Here is a 20,843-nt window from a genome sequence, read left to right as displayed (position 1 = left end):
TCTCCGCAGATTCCGATGTGCTGCTCCACAGCGCTGCAGAGCATGAAAGAGTCACTGGGAAATTGGCAGCGGCCATTTTCCCAGTGATCTGCCCATGCGCAGAAAAGATGTCCCCGGGAAAATGGCGCCAGCGGAAAGGGGCCCCAAACGGAGGCTGCACACGGGCCCCCACCTCTCTTAAAATGCCCCTGACTAATCATGTTCTGTCTACCATCATTATTATTATTTTAGGTCTACTAATATTTTTTTAAAAGACCTTTCAATTAACACTTTGTGCTCATGCATGGGAACACCTCCATTGCTGCTGCTATTTTTGCACTTTGCACTTTGATTTGTGATTGAAGAAATTATACTGGATGCTGTTTTTGAGCATGCACAATTTGTAAACAGCATTCTTTGCAATTGTTGATATTTGGAGTGAGGTCTTTTTTTAGTTTATACTGGACTATGCTAGTCACCCATAAGGATATGACAGTGGCCCTGATTCAGAGCCGGACGCTCTGACAGCGCTCGCTCTGAATCAGGGCGTCTTTTTTTTTTTTTTTATGGAGCGGCCTCCTTGACCATCTTGTCCATCATCCTGGCAGCTCGCAATAGCTGTGGGTGGCCACAGCTATTGCGGAACTTCCCGCCGGAAGTTCCATGCGTGTCAAGCGCCCACGTGATCTTCGCCGGCGCATCGGCTGACAGAGCTGGCACACAGCCCGACGGTTGCCATAACGACATCACTAAACAAACCAATACATTACGTATAAATAATGCATCTCTTAGTGAAACATCAATACATATAAGTGAAAAGTGAAGTGCAATGCCTTACTAAGGATAATAAACAAATATCTTTGGAATAGTGTGTTGAGTGTGAATCAACATTAATAGCTATGAGCGGGCATGTGTAAAAAAATGTAAGTGTAAAAAAGGAAAAAACATTTTTAGAAGTGCAACTGTGAATACGAACGTGCACAGAAGGAAAGAAAAATAATGATGAACTATATGCAAATGTAATATGCAGATAAATAAATGTGATAATGACAAACATACTATGTGAGTATATCTACTTGCTAAAAGCAATAAAGAACTGGCAAACAGGAGAAATTATAAAATACTGTGTTAAAATACATGTGTGAAACTAGAAAAACATCCAATAGCCTCAGATGAGCAAAAAAAATTTATTTATCTCAAAACCGCATAGAAGCAGCAGGTTAATTCAGCAGCTCTAAGCTTGATGCCTAGACACCGGTTCTATTGGTATGAACAGAAGTGCATGTTTATGAAGACCTGCCAATGATCATGAATATACTCATTCCGACAGCATAATAATAATAATAAGAGATAATCATCTATCATACACCTACCAGGGAACTGCTGTGCATAAAAATACACACAGATTGAAAAAACATAAAGAAGAGAGTAAAAATACCACTTCAAAATGATACTGGAATACTGAGTAATAATCTCACGAAAACAGTTAACAAACTTATATATATTTTTATAGCCAGCTCAGTATTGCACAGACATGCACACACACTGACAAAGGCTACATACTGACACACTGACAAAGACTACACACTGTCACACACAAGACTACACACACCTCTTTCACTTAAAAAGTGAATGCAGGCAAATACAGCATAATTTCTTACAGATTCCCACCTCCCCCGCCAACACCCCGTCCCCTCACCCAGCAACCACCCCGCCCCGGCAAGACACCACATACACATCTCCGCCGGCACCTCCTTTCCTCTGCCGCGCATCCCCACATGTAATACACACACCTGTGGGGCTCCGGGGGAAAGCGCCACGGATAGTCAGTGAGTGATTGGGCGGCAGCTCATCATGCAGCCTCTCACGATGCACCATCATCGGAGCAGCCTGGGAGGAGCTGCGCACTGCAGCTGGGGCTCCCCCTTCAATCAGCCAGCACAGCCCAGCCCAGCCCAGCCCCAGCCCCAGCCAGTGTACAAAGCCGGCTGCTCCTTCTCTTTGGATAGAAATGTTGTTCAGCTACGCGTCAATAGAGCGGCGACCAGGGGGGGTTTCTAGGTACTCGGAACCCCCCACTGCGCGCGCGGGTGTAAAGCGAGAGTTTTTAGAAGTGGAGATGTTGCCCATAGCAAAAAATCAGATTCTACTTTACATTTATTTAGCACCTTCCAGAAGATAATAGCTAGAATCTGATTGGTTGCTATGGGCAACATCTCCAATTCTAAAAACTCTCACTTTATTAAATTTACCCCTAATAGTCTCTTATGCTCAGGGGTGTATCTATAATGGGTGCAGGGTGTGCGGGGCACATGGGCCCCTGGGTCCAGGGGGGCCCTACACCGCACACCCTGCACCCATAGCATACTTACCTCTCCGAAGTCCCACGTCGGAGCGGGGGTCTGGCGCTCTAAAAACGACTGGAAAATGGCCATCGCTGCCATTTTCCCGTTGTTTGCGCATGCGTAGTACAGGGAAAATGGCCACCGCGGCCATTTTCCTGGTGACCTGCGCATACTCTATAGACTCTGGGCACACTATTACTCAGAGTCTATAACACCGGCGCTGGCCGCGCACAGCTCAGTGCACTGCCGGCCGCCGGACAGAGAGGAGGGAGCCCGTGTCGGAGACTGCACACGGGCCCCTCCTCTCTAGAAACGCCCCTGCTTATGCTACTAAGAAGCTGACCAGCATCTAAGAAGGAGATAGCTAGATGTATTACAGAGACGATTAAGCTATCAAATACTGGGGCTGATTGATCTGTCCCAGTAACATTTCTGCTCATTCCACCCGGTCAGTAGGTTCTTCATGGGCAGCTCAGAATGGGGCATCCGCAGAGCAGTTATATAGAAACAAATGCATGGTTATTGGTCCATACCAGGGGCGCACACCCTGCACCCATACTTCCAAATACTTACCTCTCCGAAGTCCCACGTCAGCTGGAGAGGCGCTACACAAAAACGCCTGCAAAGTGGGCACAGCGGGCATTTTCCCAGCGTGCTGCGCATGCGCAGTAGGGAAATCGCTGGGAAAATGGCTGCAGCGCTATTTTCCCATTGTACTGCGCATGCGCAGTAGACTCCGGGCACAGACTAGTGCCCGGAGTATACTGAATATGTCAGTACGCCACGCCCGCCGGAGAGAGGAGGGGGCCTCGGAAGGTGAAGTAAACACGGGCCCCCTCCTCTCTAAATACGCCCCTGGTCCATACATTCACCAAATTTTTAGTTTTCATGACTTTGCGTCCAGTAAATCTGACTTTAAATGGAAAGTATTAGCTCAGATAAGTCTGGATGCTCCCTCCCCTAGGGACAGCTTTTGTACATCCCCAAGTGTAATGAAGTGTCCCCCAGAAGAAGAAAGAGAAAACAGTATTTATGGTATTTACCAGTCACATCTATGTCTCTGACTTCATCTGGGGGACACTTTGATCCCTTCTCATTTGTAGAATACATGAGTAGGATGGAAATAGTTGTTCTTTAACCTATCCTTCAGGCTCTTTAAGTTCAAACTGAGGAGGGGTCAGAGGGGAGAAGCTTTTATACCACTAAATAGCTAGCACATTAAGGGTCTGATTCAGAGCCGGACGCTATTTGCGGACGGTCGTTCCAAAAAAGGGGCCGGCTATTTAAATTGAGCGCTCGCTCTTTGCGGTTTGTTGACGCCTCTATGTCTGAGCGAGCGAACGAAAAATGTGCTCGCTATTTTGTAAAGACGCCTTTGCCATTTGCATCACACGTCATCTCAGGTATTTATTAATCGGGAACATCAAAAGGTATCTGAACTGCACGCAGTGTTTGTGGTAAGTTTTTTTTACCGCTATCACTGCAAGCAGTTCAGGCTAAAAGACAACCAAGTGACGTGGTAGATGACGCTCCTTTACTAATTATGCACTCCCATTAAACGCCCTTTTTACCGTTTGACACGCCCTCGATCGGATCTCCACTCCCCCGTTTTCAAGCACCTTCCCCTGTTACCACCCACAAACGGTACATTCTGTGAATCAAATTAGCAGCCCCTCGCTGTTTCGCGAGCGCACGATTTCCGACCGCAATGACTGGTTTGCGTATGCGCATTACGACCCATACGCAGTTGTGCGAACATCGCTCATAGCGAACGAGCGGCCGCTTACGAGAGGCTCTGAATCAGGCCCTAAGTGCTGACGTCTCTATCCCACACTAACCCCAGGTGTAATGAAGTCAGATAAAGATATTTATACATCGTTTGCTTCTAAAATATAAATGGTGATATAGTCTAGATCTTACTATCACTCAAGGTGCGTACACACAAAACAATATCTTTCAACGATATGAACGATAACGTTCAACGATATATCGTTCCGTGTGTATGCAATGAACGACCAACAATGCGTGCTCCCGCTGGACGATAACAATATCATCCATGCATGCAGGCCAACCTGGACGATATCGTTCATCTTCCATATAGGAAAACGATCGTTGGTCGTTAACGATATCTTTGGTGTGTGGATGAACAATATCGTTCATCCAACACACCAGGAATTTCAAGGGAGATCGTTTAGCGATATCATTCGCTGAACAGATCGTCCCATGTGTACCCAGCATTAGATTTTCCCTTCTCGTATATTGGGACACTACGTACAACATTGCCTAAGTTCTTTTTCTACATTATTCTTTTTTATTGAAAGTTCATGTAAATCCAGATATAATTGATGTATCTGTATGATAGCTGTAACTCAGCTGCATTGCTATGGCTTCTGTGACATCATACACCTATCCTGTGACATCACAATGCCTCATCCTGTAACATTCTCTCTACAGTTGCTACAATTTACAGTTACTGGCCAGGAAGGAGGAAGGTAAGTCCTACATAGCAGGGTATGATGGAGGTGGGTAAGGAAAGCAGAGTGCAGAGTATTAGGGTGACAGGCAGGACAATATAGAACAGGGAATATATGTACAAGGACACATAATTAGGAGAAGTACAGGAAGGAATAACACATTTAGGAACAATTCATAATGTAGTATTAGAGAAATCAAGAGGGCACATAAAGTAGCTGGAAGAACAGGGACTTATATCATGGACAAGGAAAACACAGGAGAACTATCCATGTGAGACATTTATGGTGCATACACACGGTCAGATTTTTCTTCAGATCTGAACGATAACGATTTCAAAAATTGTTCAATCGTTCATATCTGAATGAAAATCTGACATGTCTGAACGATGCACGTTCCCAATGGTCAGATAACGATATCTGACATCTGATGTGTTTGCAGTCAGTTTTGGACGATTTCGGTAATTTTAATGCAATCAAAAATCGTTTGTAATTCAAATCGTTTGCAAAATCGTTCAAATCATTGGTCAAATCGTTCATCTGACCGTGTGTATGCTCCATAACAGAGGGCCTGATTCAGACCCGCTCGCGAGCGCTATGCGCTCGCAAGCGGGTCTATGGTGGCCCAGTGCGCATGACGGAGCCGGCTCCGTCGTGCAAATGCGCGAGACCCGGATAGCGATGGGCTAACCATTGCTCCGGGTCTCGTACCAAAGGGGGCGTGCTGTCAATGTTGAGTGATAGCACGCCCCCTTTGGTGGGCAGGCTGGGGGAGTGGCTGCCCAAACAGAGGCGTTCCCATGTGAACGCCTCCGTTTGGGGGCGGCCCCACTGACATCACGGCTCTGTGAGAGACGAAATCTCTCTTGGGCTTGCGGCAACGAGACCCTACCACAAGGATCTCGTCGCAAGCCCAATGGTCGCGATGGTCTTGACCATCGCGACAGTCTTCCTGGCCGCTCGCTATAGCTGTGGGTGGTCACCCACAGCTCTGCGAGTGGCCAGGAGGCCGCTGTAAAAACAAGAAGGCCCGCCCTGATTCAGAGTGAGCGCTCTGTCAGAGTGTCTGTGCAGAGTGAGGAGGGCTGGCAGGGGGATCATTAGTAATACAATGGGCTGTGAGGAGGGACAGGGTGATGGGGTGAGAGACGGGCAGATAAATGTATTTGTAGCGGTGTGATGAGAGTACAAAACAGAGACTCGGTCGGGGAGAGTGAACAATATAAAACATGTAGATGGGGGCCAGCACATATAGATGTGGGGGAATTAAACAGGGAAACACAATACAGGATACACAAATCAGGGGGGGGGCACAATATTGGACATACAGGATAGGGGTGCATACAGCAGGACATACAGATCGGGAGCATGTGGGGCATCTGATGGGCCTTACATGAGAAGCACCTGGACCCGGGGAGACTATTTTTCTCTATTCACTCCCCCTAAGCCATTGATCTGGAGATAGTGAAAGGCCTGACCTTATTATAATTGTACAAAGTATCCAAATGATTAAATGGGACAAAATAGTATAGACTAAAATTGTGAAATAGAGCTGTAACAAGTGATTGTATCTTTGACAATGCAAATTTTGAAGGCTCCATTTATCATACATTACCCTGTTAGCACTCGCTATTTAACAATCTATCTAAAATTATCACTGTTGATCATTGTTCCTGACATCTTTAGATGATGCACGCGCAGACTATTTACATAGAGATTTTTCCTCTTCACAACCACATCAACGTTTACAGTCTGTCACTCTGCTTGTTCTTATACTAACAATGTCTTCTCTTCTCTTTCCCCAACTGCTGATCTTTGGTAAGTATTGGAAAGAATTGAACCTCTCCCTTTATCTATTAATACACCTCTTAATGCCCAGAGGGAAGGGCGATCCTGAAGCCATGGTTCCCCAGAGGTTTCCTCCACAGGGGGTTTTTCCTCTCCTGAGTGCTGAAGGATGACTCTTTGTGAGTCTAGAGGTTGCCCAAGTATGTGGCTGTTATTGCCATTATAATCACCATCATTCTCCTGTCTCCCCAGCTCACACCCCTGCATATCTCTATATCACACCCCTGCATCTCTCCAGCTCACACCTTTGTGTTTCTTTAGCTCACACCATTGAGTTTCTTTAGTTGGCGTCCTTCGCGTCCCAGGCAGGGTGCGACCCTTCTGGGTGCTGCGAGACTAGCTAGGGCCGGCACGTCCCAGGCAAGGTGCAGCCACACTGGGTGCTACGAGAGTAGCTAAGGCCTGTGCGTCCCAGGCAGGGTGCGACCACTCTGGGTGCTGCGAAACTAGCTAGGACCGACGCGTCCCAGGCAGGGTGCGGCCACTCTGGGTGCTGCGAGACTAGCTAGGGCCGGCGTGTCTGTCCAGCGTACACTTCTGCTTTTCTCCAGCTCACGCCCCTGCGTCATTCCGCATAATAAATTGTTTTTAGTTTAACAAATAATAAAAAATGTTTTATGTATTCATTGACAGTCTCTCTTCTTTACTGAATACTACTTTCACAGAGTTCACAAATTACTACTGATATGATTGTTACTCTACTGTGCTGCTGGTGCTCCTGATCAGCTATATAACAGCTAGACACATTTATATTCTATATTTAGCAGCCTTGGGGGTTTATTTAATAAGTGTCAGGTTTTACCTACACTTCTGTTTGTGCTTATACCCGATATTTAATAGATCAGTGCCCTTTTAATTATCGGGCATAAACAGAAGCGTTGGGTTGTAAACTTCGCAAATAATCCCCTTGAAGAGAGATAAAGTGGAGAAGTCGTCCAAAGCAACCAATTAGCTTCTGTCATTTATCTAGCACAATATTTGAAATGACAGTTAAAGCTGATTGGTGGCTTTGGACAACTGAACCATTTTATCTCTCTCCAAGGCTTGATACATCTCCCCAACAGTTTTATGTCCCCCTTTCAACAGCTCAGCGGTGGATCCTGCTATATCATACAAGATATGTACAGACATAATAAGGCAGAGCGCTTAATCTGAGTCAGTTTACGAGTCACAGAAAATATTTATTTTATAAGCCTCAATATAAAAAAGGTGAAAACATCCTATTTACTAATAATAACAGTATAAATGACAATGAGTAAGAACTGTTAGTAATGTAAGTGCCAACAAATGTCAGCTTATAGGGCCTCATTCAGAGGCGGTCGGAGGATGCAAGCGGTCGCTCAGAAACTGGGCGGCCACTTGCATCCTGACCGCCCGCCTCTGTTGCAGTCGTTAGGCTGTGGGTTAACACCCACAGCTCTAACAACCGCTCGGGTGATGGTCGCGATGGTCAGAGACCATCACGACCATCGGGGCTTATGACGAGACCGTAGGTTAGGGTCTCACTTGTCGTAAGCCCCGGAGAGCTTCTGGCTCTGTCAGAGCCGGAAGCTCTCCACTGACATCACTAGTGATGTCAGTGGGGCTGACATCACTAGTGATGTCAGTGGGGCCTCCCCCAAACGGTAGGCGTTCCCATGGGAACGCCTCCGTTTGGGCTGCCACCCCCCTGGCCCGCCTTCCAAACGGGGCGAGCTGTCAATCAACATCGACAGCTCGCCCCCTTTGGATCGAGACCTGCAACGACCGGCACTGTCGGTCGTAGCGGGTCTCACGCATGCGCACAACGGCGCCGTCGTGCGCGTGCTCTGTGGGGGGCCATCGACCCGGTCCAAGCGCATCGGCGCTAACGACCGGGTCTGAATGACCCCCACAGAGTGATCTCTATAATCTCAAAAAAACAACTGTAATTTGCTGCTGAGTAAAAAAAAATCAATAAATATTCTGATTCACTACGGATCGCGGCTGCGATTACCCACTCAGGTCTGCTGCGGAAATATGCTAATGAATGTAATCGCAAAGCCGTCACACATCCGTAATACCTTGCAGTCCTGCGTATACATCGGGAACCTCAAGTAACATCGGCCCCTCACGCACAATTACAGCAGGTCTGACCTTACTCAGAAATTGCTAACCTCATCACACGCAGTGAGTACACAAGCGGCGTATGCCGTCGCAGTGGCAAATATATGCACGACCATGAAACTTAGGCAAGGCCTAAGTTTCTCCGACCACTCCACCGTCACCACCCCCAAATGCCGACCTCCCGTCCCTAGGTCTGCGATGGCAGCAGTGTGGTAGGTAAAGGTGTGGAGATTTGGATCTTGTAGGCAGGTGCAAATCAGCAGAGAACCATGGCACATTTCTCCGGGTGTGAAGAACCCTGGTTTCAGCAGAAGGAAAGGTCAGAGAGTTAGCAAATTGTTATAGTCACAATGGTAGTAAGAAAGGCCAGTGCAATATGGTAGGTGGAGTCACACCGTGCAGGGTGCTAGAATGAAGACTATCTTTGTGTGAGTGCTGAAGGCATGTGTATGGAAGGTTGGCATGCGGAATGGGGGCATGGCTGTGCATTAAGACCCCATTTTGAGTCACGCTGAGGATGTGCTAAGCGCTTTTCAAGCTGCTGGGCTATCCCCAGCTTCACTCTGCATAGTCTGGATGCTGAGCGCATCTGAAAGAGACCTCCCATCCTACCCCCTTCCCTCTGCGCCATGGCAGGTCAGCGCCCGAAATGCAGGACTGTCATGCTATAATCATGAGGGTTGGGAGAACTTCTAATGTGATGCCTGCATAAATATATATATATAATATTTTATTTGTTTCAAAGGAAGAGTGTAGCTACTTTATTATTTTTAATAGCCTCTACCCATAGGGACCCCCCCCCCCTATTGTCAATACTAGGGTCCCACTTTAACCCACTAACAGAAAGTGGCTCCCATAGTAAGTAAAGGAACATACAGAGGCAGAAGGGAACGCAGGGATAACATAACACAAGACAGAGCTGTGCTGCTACAGCGCTGGCAGAGGATTAAGCACTGCCATTAGGCACCATGTGAGGCGGCCGCCACCAGCACCACCACCCACCTCTCCTAGTCACCGCACGTCACTTCCGCCAGTGCTGCTGCGCTGCTCCTGCTGCCGGGGACAAGATGGCGGTGTCCGGGGAACCTGTGCGGCTGGACAGAGGTGAGACGTGTGGAGGTGCCTGATGCCCGTGCAGGGAGAGGAGAGGAGCGGGATTCGTGTACGGGCCGGGGACTGTTCCTTGCTGTGACTCCTTGTCCGCCATGACAGTTAGGGGAATGAGTGCCAGTAGTCCGGTTGCTGTAGTGCAGGTGTACGCGCTTCGCTGCTGTCACTGAGCCTCCCGTGTCCTCTAGTTTGAGGCTAGACTCGCTGTAAATGAGCCTTCCTTATTCGAGTCAGAGTGAGTGTAGACCCTTAGATTATATTAAGCCTCTCTTATGTGGGGAGGGGGCTCCTGTAGCTGCCCTTGTAGTGACTGTAGGAGGTGCATACTGTAAAATAGCACTGTGATGTTCCTGTCACAGCTGAGCATACATACCTTAATGCTTTCTAATTTCTCCATACTTTGTTTTATGTTTTGTGTCTTTACTTTATGGACCTTGTGACTGTCTTCTCTCTTTTGTATTTTGTTTACGATTGTCCTTTTTTTATTTTTTTCCCCCCTATACAAGTTACCTATTTAATTCCTTGGAGTCAATCCTATTCCAGGCGATGGGTGCAAGTTGCCGTTGGGATGGCGTTAAAGCGCCGGCAATGGTCCGGCACCTTGCACCCTTCGGGGCCTGCTCCGAGCCAGAATTCGCAGAATTTTGCTGGGAGCCCTATGGGGCTGCGAGAAATTTCTAGTGACTCCGGGCTGCCGTAAAGTGCGATCAGCGCGGCTAATAGGATTGACTCCAAGGTGTCATAACTCAATTTAATAAATGTTTTCTACTTTTTATATGTTATAGATCAGTGGTTCTCAAACTCGGTCCTCAGGACCCCACACAGGTCACATTTTCCAGGTCACCCAGCAGGTGCACAGGTGTATTCATTACTCACTGACACATCTTGAAAGATCTACAGGTGAAGCTAATTATTTCACTGGTGATTGTGAGGAGACCTGGAAAACATGCACTGTGTGGGGTCCTGAGGACCGAGTTTGAGAACCTGTGTTATAGATAAAACACACATTTACATCAGGGGCTTGGGTGCAGTTTCTGTGTGTGCCCTCCTCTCTAGGGGGCAGCACAGTTGAGTAGACTCTGGTACTTTAGCAGAGTCTTCTGTGCATGCGCCGGTCTTCGGGAAAATGGTGTCCGCACATTTATCCCAGTGATTTTTCTACTGCGCAAACTTGTGGGGAAAGTCTCGGCACCTGCGCCATTTTGTCCGGTGATTTGTGCAGTGCCGCCATTGTGGGACCCTAGAAAGACATTGGAAGACTAGCATCAAATTATGTGATGCACAGACGCAGCCAGAGATCCCTGAATACGCACATGAGCTGTGCCACTTCTGGGTGTCTGCAGCTAAATACATGCAGGCAGCCATCAAAAACTTGCTATTCATTGGGAAAAGCATTTCCATCGGATTAGGAAAATCAATGGTTGCTATCCACCAGATGCCATTGTCCATTCCTATAACAAAATATGTTTTTTTTTTATTTTTAATAAAGTAATAATTAATACTGGCCACTCCCTTTTTGTATCCCCAAAATGACACTGATGCGCATAACTAGTCTATTGACATGGATACAGGGGCGGATTGGGACGCCGGGCTGTTTCCTGCTGGGCGGCCCCTTTTTATGCCTTTTAGGGGCCGGCGGCCGCCCTTCCCTCACCCACCCCACTGCTGGCCCAGCTGCCGCGATCGGAGCTCAGCTCCAGTCCGGCAGCGTTGCAGCTTCTGCACATTGTCAGCAGCCACCCTTCCCTCAACCACCCCTCAACTGGCACAGCTTTCTGCCGCAATCTGGCAGTGTTTCCGAACCTAAACAAAAATGGCCGACAGGGGAGCTCCCCCATAAGCCTTTGCGGAGCCCGTCATTCAATGCTGACGGCTCCTCCTTCAGGCTGTCTGCGGCCCGCCTTGGCTCCTCCAGGATCATCTATCTATGTGCACGAACAGCACTTTACGCTGCCTGCATCAAGCAGCAGACATACTTTACCCAGAGGCACATCAGCAGCACAGGGGCCAGCAGCCTACAAATTCTGCCAGTAAGTAAACTGTATTACATATCCCCAACAGGTGCCTGCCTGAAATATATAATATTTTGTGCCATCCATGGTAGTTATGCAAACAATGACCCTCTCTAATACAGGGGTCAGGTGGCACTCAGCGGTCTTCCAAAAGTATAAAGTGGTTTTATTCTATGAACAGCAACATTTCAAGACAACAAGCGTCTTTTCATAAGGATATACAAAGGATGTATATCCTGATGAAAAGACGCTTGTCTTTAATGAACATTGAGTGTGGAACTACATCATATGTAAAACACTGCACCATCAAACATCAAACCTCAAACCAAAGGTAGATTAAACACCGGATTCTTGTACCAATAAGAGAGCCTATCACCCAACCAATCAGGTAGGGGGTGTGTTCTAAACAAGGGTTTATATACCCACTCAAGATGGAGATACACACTACTCTCAAGATCTCCCAGAGGAAGGTTCGTATCAGGATTGAATTTACTTATCATCCAAAACTCAGATCCCGAGTATCGCATAGAAGTGCTGCATGCACTAAACAAATCCAGCAGTCAAGCCGTCAGCCGCACTTGACCATGAAGTAACGTGACGTGACACTCAATGCAAGAAGGATCCAGGAAGACACCGTGGCCACGGAGCTCCCATCTACAGAGGAGTGGAAGAAGGAGACAGAGGGCAAGAGAAGCATCAGGTGAGTCCCACACTAGTGCAGGGGATTTGCTGTAGAGGTTTCGCATAGCCGACAGCGCACTATCCCCTCCATAGACAACGGCAACACAGTCTGTGTCACCGGCACCCGGGGGATCGCTGGCGCTGAGCTGCACACCGACGGTTCTGCACAGATGGAGAGGCCAGTCACAGGGGTCCCTATATGCACTCAGCCACTACTCTCCTTGCACCACTCACCCTGTAAAGAAGATCGAGGGACGTTCTTCCACATCAGGACATCGTGCCAACACACCTTCATACTGGACACTGCGGGATGCCGTAATTCGGTCATACAAACTTTACGAAGGGGTCTCAAGCATACCACTTGTTTATGTCCATCACAGGAAAGTAGCAATTGAAATATAATAGCTGACTATATCCTGCCATAAGGATTCTAGAAGAGACTTTTTTTATGCACTGATAAAGACAATCAGTATATAATTTATTCGCGATTCATATACATCAGAGTTGATTGTACATCAGCTCACATTCAACTGATAATACAGATATTGTTATCCCTTTGATTTTAATTATATCTTTTGAGTTTATCTACAACATTTGTTTTGACTATATGTTTGTTAAACATTGACATCTACCATATTGAGTAAAAAGACTTTGAATATAACTTGGCATAATTTCAGGTTCATTCATCCAACCACATAGAATAATCATTACATAAAGGTTGAGCTCAATCAACGATCACCTTAGGTATCTTTTTCTTGTATGCTCTTATACAGCGGGGGAGAAACCTCTGCAATTTGAAGCTCACCCACGTATGATCTTAGGCCCTGATTCAGAGCCGGACACTCTGACAGAGCGCTCGCTTTGAATCAGAGCCGTCCTTCCTAATTTTAGAGCGGCCTCCTGGCCGCTCGCATAGCTGTGGGTGGCCACCCACAGCTATAGCGAGCGGCCAAAAATGGTCGCGATGGTCAAGACCATCGCGACCATCAGGCTTACGACGAGACCCTTGTGGTAGGGTCTCGTTGCCGCAAGCCCTGGAGTGCTTTCGGCTCTATCAGAGCCAAAAGCACTCCCACTGACATCACTTGTGATGTCAGTGGGGCTGGCCCCAGACAGTATGCGTTCCCATGGGAACGCCTCCGTCTGGGCAGCAACGCCCCCGGCACGCCCACCAAAGGGGGCGTGCTGTCACTCACCATCGACAGCACGCTCCCTTGCTGTCGCTTGGCCTTCGCTATCCAGGTCTCGCACACGACTGAGCCGGCTCCCTCGTACACATGGGCACTGGGCCAACATCGACCCGCTTGCGAGCGCTCAGCACTCGCGAGCGGGTCTGAATTAGGCCCCTAGTGCGCAAGTGTCATTGTAAATCATCTGTATATGTATATATACTGTGTATGTATGTGTGTATATGTATATATATATATATATATATATATGTGTGTATGTATGTACATGCAGAGTTGCTGAATCACTCACATTAGAGGCCATAGGCCATACTTAGATGGATTATCTAGCCGTTGGTACGTCTGATGGTAATGTCTACATTCAAAAGTGGGTACCTCAGTCCTTGCACATTCGAACGCATGGCTGTGCACCATGCAAGGGGTTAGTAGTTGTCGCGACTGCGTCCAATATAGAGCCAGATTCTAAAAGGAGGGAGTACCCCATTCCTTCTGCAGACCCAGCCCTCTCTACAGAGTCCGCCGCCATCAGGGCTGCTTTCAAAAATTTCCCGGGCTGGTTTTCGATCCCAATCCGCCCCTGCATGGATAGAATCCTTTTTCTGGCATGTTTTAGGATGATCTCTGTTAGGTTGTGTGCGTGGTCTTCTTCCGACTACACGGACGGGGCCTAGGGGCCTATTAACCAATGGGAGAAGATGCCTGAATCGAAAAAGATGGCTTCTCGTGTAGTACACTCGTGTCCTGGCAATGCCAGTTCATGCATACTCAGAAGGTATTCAGACTGATAAGGCAGAAAGACACCTTGCTGCTGAAAAATATTTCCACGATGAGCAACATTAGAAAATAATGCTTTTTGGGGCTTTTTGATAAATTAGTCCCCTAGTGTGTTCTGTAATAGATCTCACTTCTCGGTCCAACCAGAGCAATAGGAGTGATTGAGTGATTTCAAATTGACCTTAGGTTTGCAGCAGGCAGTGTCAGAAGATGTACTGAATTTCTGTACACGCTTTTATATATTCTTTTGTCCATTACATAAGTCATATGGGAAACATTTAAGAGATAGGGTTATTGCGAATGTAATGTAGTCGTAAGGAAAACATATGTACAACAGATTGTTTCCTTTTTAAAGCTGCAATGTCCTGTAAAATGATCCTGTTAATAGGCATATTGTTTTGTTCATGTTGCTTTGTTTCAAGCTATGGGGTCGATTCAATTAATTTGCGGAAACTTAGCTCCCGAGCTATGGCCTCTTTTACCTGCAATAATACCTGGGTCTAGCCTCGTTAAGCTGCAGCTCCCGGGCTAAGTGCTGGGGCGCAATGCAGCTGTCCAGTCGCGACTTTATATCTTATGTGGAGAGCCTCATTATTATGAAACTGTAATTTTATAAAATGTCATTTATAAAGAGCTGAGAGAGACTTTACAAGGGATCCTAAATCACTAACTGCGTCGTTCATTGTAGAGTTAATTTCTACATACAAAAAAAAAAAATGGTAATCTGGAGCTTTGCAGAGTATTTTCTGTGTGCAACAGATGGCTGTGAAGTGAACAGATACTATGTGGGAGCCTTGTAGTTTTGGCCTGTGTACATGGAGCTAACATTATTGAATATTTTTACTGAGAAAACATAAATTACCCAAAAGCTAGTTTGGTGTCCGGCTGAAAGGTGTTGAAAAGGGCAATACTCACTGTTGCCAGCTTTGTAACTGTTGCTTTTTGACCAGAATTCTTGTCTATGTGCAATTGTATCATGCACATGTACTCTTCATTCTAGCACCCTGCAACTGTCACAACCCATGCAGTTCCTCTTTCCTGACTGGGGTGTAGCTCTCTGCTCTGGTGCTTCTAGCACACTCAGCTGATGCAACAAACTGCTGAGATATAGACCAGTGTGTGCTAGAAGCTCCAGAGCAGAGAGTGACACCCCAGGCAGAAAAGAGGAACTGCACAAGTTGTGACAGATGCAGGGTGCTAGAATGAACACTACGACTTGCTACATTTTCAATGTCAAGGAGTGGTTGTCCTTTTTTTTTTTTTTCTTTTTTCTATTATTTTGTGTTTTAAATATGTAAAATGTTTGGGTTTGTTATTTCCCTGTTTGATAGATGATAAAAAGTTGCAGGTAGTATTTAATCGGGTAGAAATTCGCTCAAGAAAAAAAAAAAAATTAAACTTAAAACAAAAAAAATCTCATAGGAGTATATTACTTCTCTTGTACTTGTTACCTAAACCTGCCAGTAGAAGTAACGCGCGCTGAACACAGACTGTATAACATCACCCTAAGATGGGTTGGCACAGTAATTAGCACTGTTGCCTTCATGTGCTAGGGCCTTGCTTGCAATACCACGGGAGGGCTGGGAACTTTTGGGGTTAGATTTACTTGGCAGTGCGTTTTCAAAGCTTTGACCAATAGATTTACAATGGCAATAGAGATAAATGCTAAATCAGGCTTTCTTAGGATTTACTTCTATTGCTTTTTTCAATCCATCGGTCAAAGCCGTTGATGATCAGCTTTTTAAACACAGGATGTGGCCCAATCTCTTCTACCAGCTGGCTGCATTGGAAAATTAGGCATTTGTCTAATGTGGGTGTGGCTTTATATAGTGTGGCAGGATCAGGGTAAGGGTGCCGTCTCCTAGGGTAAGCGTTTGCACTTGTTATGCAGTTGCCAATTAGTACACCAGTCCAGGGCCTTGGTAGAAGTCACTGCAGCTAGTTTTATTAGCAGCACAAAAATAACACTTAAAAGTACATTTTGGCCTTTCCAGCTCTGACTAAATACAATGATTCGCTTACTCAGAGTGGAGGGACCGTACGACCCTCTCATAAAACAGAAGTCTTTAGCACAGTACGTACTTTCAGTAATCACAGACTCTCTCAACTGGCCTCTGATCTGTTCCCCAGGCAGTGAGAGACTTACTACAGAGACTGACATGTATTTTATCAACCCCTCACAGGTGGTCTGGTAATTAAGGCTGCTAATCATCTTCTGTCTACCAGACAGATGCTGAAAGCCTGGGGCATGTATATCTCCCCTTGACAACCTTTCCAGTGTTTTTGTCACAGTAGTCATTAAAATTTATGAAAAAATGTCCATGAAAGAGAGAGAATTCAAATGAATCTCAGCCCTGCCTGATAAGTATTCATTGCAGAGACTATTCTATGGCCACTAGGGCTGTAGAGTTGGAGTCAGAGACCATTTTAGGTGGAGTCGGTAGAAATATATTCAGATTCCAGCTTCAAAATAAAAAGTTCTATTATATAAATATAAGTGATCGCACAGGCATGTACAGGCGCATATATGACTTATCATACCCCATTTTCCAGGCACTCCCCCAGATCAGTCTAATGTGTCTCTGAAATGAGCCTGATCATTATATTGGAAAAAAGAAATGCTAAACAGCATGAGGATAAAGCCAATAAAATGTTGTTGACAGTACCAAAAAAAAAAACGGCACAGCAACGTTTTCTTATCTGTTCTGAAAACAATAAAGTTTTGTTCATAATAGGAAAAAAAAAATTAACAATATAGTTTCTTTAGTGTTAAGGTATGTCCTATATTTCTGTTAATATGCTTTTTCTTTTACTTACTAAATGCACAGTTTGTGTATTTACTGTCATTGGAATTTAGCAAAAGTTTTCTTGTTCAAAAATGTTAAAATATATTTTATGTTCAGTCGAGCTAAGTAGTCTGATAATTTTTGTGGTGGTGATGAAAATGCCTTATAATATACTACATTCAATTGTTAATATATAATAGCCATTTATGAAGGAGTTGGAGTCGAAGGTTTGGTGTATCGACTCCACAGCCCTGGTGACCAATACAAAAAGCACCTTAAAGGTGCACTACCACCAAGGAAAACCGTTCCCCCTAGTGAGACCCTTTGAGGCTGATATGTGCAGCTGTTTTTCCCTGTGCTTCCTCTATTCCTCTCAGGCCCAGCTGAAAACTACACAATACCTCCACTGTCATTTACAGATATTGGGCCTGATTCAGCACGGCTCGCAGCTGCGTAATCACATGCAATGAAGCTGAGAAAATATGCTAATGCCTGACACCGCCCAGCCAGCACAGAGACGCTCACTGCTGCTTTCTCACATCCGTAATACCTCGCAATCCTGCGTATATATCGGTAACATCGGCCCATCACGCACAATTACAGCAGGTCTGACCCATGCAATGGCGCTCCAACATACAGGTGTGCCTGCGCTTCTACAACCACTCCCCCCGTCACTGCCCCCAAAACGCTCACAGCCTGTCACTCATTCTGTGATGGATTCCTGTATGCGTGCATAATCGCAGTGCGATCTACGCGCAGTGCGGTGCATACAATCAGTCGTTATTCATAAGTGCTTGCAGTTGCAATCCATGCTGAATCTGGCCCACTGAGCCGCCTTCGCCTATCCTCTCTGTATTACTGTATTGCTTCTCAGTTTCTGTATTTGTGGTATGGTATGGTTATGTGTAGACTGTGAAAGGGGATGTAATTAGGCATGGAAGTTATGAAGGTTATGTGGGCGGTTCTGGAATCTGATAAGCTTGCCTGAAGAGGTGAGTTTTCAGGGAACACTTGAAGGATTGGAGACTAGAGGAGAGTCTTAATGTGCGTAACAAGACATTCCATAGAGTAGGTGCAGCTCGAAGAAAGTCCTGTAACCGTGAATGGGAGCTAGCAATGCGTGGGCAAGAGAGACGCAGATCTAGTGCTGAGCGAAGAGGTCAGGCTGGTAGATATTTTTAGATGAGTGAAAAGATGTATGTTGGTGTGGTTTGGTTAATAGCCTTATGTGTAAGTAAAACTATTTTATATTGAATACGATAGAAAACCGGCAACCAATGGAGGGACTGACAGAGCGGGGCGGCAGACAATGAACGTTTGGCAAGGAAGATGAGCCTCGCAGCTGCATTCATAATGGATTGTAATGGCGTTAGCCTGTTCTTGGGAAGACCAGTAATGAGACTATTGCAATAGTCAATGCGGGAAATAATGAGTGCATGGGTTAGAGTTTTTGCAGTGTCTTGTGTGAGATGTGGTCGAATTTTGGATATGTTTTTTAGATGTATGTAACATAATTTTGAGACAGATTGAATGTGGAAAACAAAGGACAGTTCAGAGTCAAGTATGACACCTAGGCAGCGAGCTTGTGGGGCAGGATGGATTGTTGAGTTATCAACAGTGAGAGATCAGGTTGGTAACTTTTATTGGCCCGTGGAAATATAATTAATTCTGTTTTAGAAATATTACGTTTCGGGTGTTGAGATGACATCCAAGACGAAATGGCAGAAAGACATTCAGTGACACGGACCAATACAGATGGAGATAAATCTGGGGAGGATAGGTAGATTTGAGTATGATCCACCTACAGATGGGACTGAAATCCAAAAGAGCGGATTAGTTTGCCAAGAGAGGTGGTATAGATTGAGAATAGCAAAGGACCTAAGACAGAGCCTTGCGGTACTCCAACTGATAGAGGTAGCAAAGAGGAGGCAGAATCAGAAAAACGAACAGTAAAAGAGCGATCAGATAGGTAGGAAGAGAACCAAGAAAGAGCTTTGTTCTTAAAACCTAGGGATTGTAGTGTTTGTATGAGAAGTGTCAAAAGCAGCAGAGAGATCTAGAAGAATTAGTAGTGAGTAATGGCCTTTAACCTTGGCAGTGACCAGATCATTTACTACCATAGTCAGTGCTGTCTCTGTGGAGTGTTTGGTACGAAAGCCGGACTGAAGTGGGTCCAATAAGTTGTGTGAGTTAAGAAAGTAGTGAGGCGGGTGTAGACAAGTTTCACAAGTATCTTGGAGGGGCATGGAAGCTGGGAGATAGGGCGGTAATTTGAGAGAGTGTTAGGGTCATAATTTAGTTTTTTCAGAATGGAAGTAATCCCGGCATCCTTGAACCGTGATGGAAAGATGCCAGTAGAGAGAGAGATTACAGATTTTATTTAGGGTTGGGATGAGTACAGGAGACAGAGCTTCACATATTTGTGAGGGTATGGGATCTAGAGGAGAGGTAATAGAGTAGGAGGATGAGAAGAGTGTAGATGCTTCATCTTCGTTTGTTGGGTCAAATGAAGAGAATATGCCAGAGGGTTCCGGTAGGTAATTGAGCAGGTCACTAGCTGAGGAAGAGCATACCACTTCATTTTGGATCTTATCAATCTTGTCCTTAAAATAGGAAGCAAGATCTTGTGCACAGATAGTAGCAGGTGCGTTAGTTACATTATCCCATCTGAACACCGTTTCATCCACCCATTAAATGTAGCCATTTTCAGAGCTGAGACAATTTCTACTTCAGGGTCCATCGGGTATCCACAGGATACCTTGGGGTATAGGCGATGGCGGCAGACATCCAGGCACCACAGAGTTAAATTTTCAGCCTCCCAGGATGCACTGGGGTCCCTCTCCTATACCCCGAGCCTCAGGCCACTCAGTTTTCGTAGGTGCCTGGCCGGACCAGTCGCACCGTACAGAGGAGGGTCTTTTTAAGGCCCCTGAATATTTCTTCGCAGCTGTGGCTGCACAACTAGAGTGCTCCAGCATAGGACAGTCAGTATTGACGTCCATGCTGTCACTCCTACACCCCGCTGGTACCGATCCGGGGATGCTGGTAGGTAGCTGGCTAGCGGTGATCCCCGGCTACCTGGACTGTGGCCGGATGCACGGGGAGCAAGGTAAGCGGCGGGGTCCCGCGGTGGGCACCCGCCGGTAACACAGTCCTGTTTGGTCCCCAGGCAGGGGGCTCCATGGGGACCGGCTGCGCGTGGGGCCAGGTACTGATCCTGCGCCTTCCACTAGACCACCAGGGACAGCGGGCTGCAGCATGTGCGGTACAGCGTGGCGTCCCAGGGGTTAATAGCACGCCTGGGGAGAACGCCTTCCCTGTCTCACACCCGGCGTCTCCCCCGCTGCACAGTGCCATTCCACAGCGGTCTGAGCGGGTTGTGTCAGCGCTCCTCCCCCGGGCCCTGCCTTCTCTCTGCTCCTCGTGGCCATTTTCTCACTACATGTGCTGGGGATGGCAAACGCTGCTGGAAGCTGATACAGATGCCATTGCGGTCCGGGTCCCCCGCATACCTCTCCTTCAATTAAGGTCAGTGTATGCAGCACTGTTTCCTACCAGGCTCTGG

At 46.5% G+C, this 20,843-nt stretch overlaps 1 protein-coding gene across 1 annotated transcript in view; it reads left to right on the top strand.

The window, feature by feature from the left end:
* The first annotated feature begins 9,671 nt into the window (after positions 1–9,671).
* LIN7C (lin-7 cell polarity scaffold C) overlaps positions 9,672–20,843 on the top strand; it is a 58,380-nt gene continuing 47,208 nt past the window's right edge. Inside the window, exon 1 of the mRNA XM_088470472.1 lies at positions 9,672–9,832. Within this exon, the coding sequence (XP_088326598.1) occupies positions 9,796–9,832 (37 nt within the window). The 5' untranslated portion in view covers positions 9,672–9,795. The remainder of the gene's footprint in view (positions 9,833–20,843) is intronic.

Source organism: Taudactylus pleione, unplaced genomic scaffold (genome assembly GCF_031769625.1).
Source record: "Taudactylus pleione unplaced genomic scaffold, aTauple2 ptg000100l, whole genome shotgun sequence".
In the NCBI taxonomy this organism is placed as follows: Eukaryota; Metazoa; Chordata; class Amphibia; order Anura; family Myobatrachidae; genus Taudactylus; species Taudactylus pleione.
Note: the sequence above shows the minus strand (reverse complement) of the source record. Positions and strands in the feature narration are given on the sequence as shown.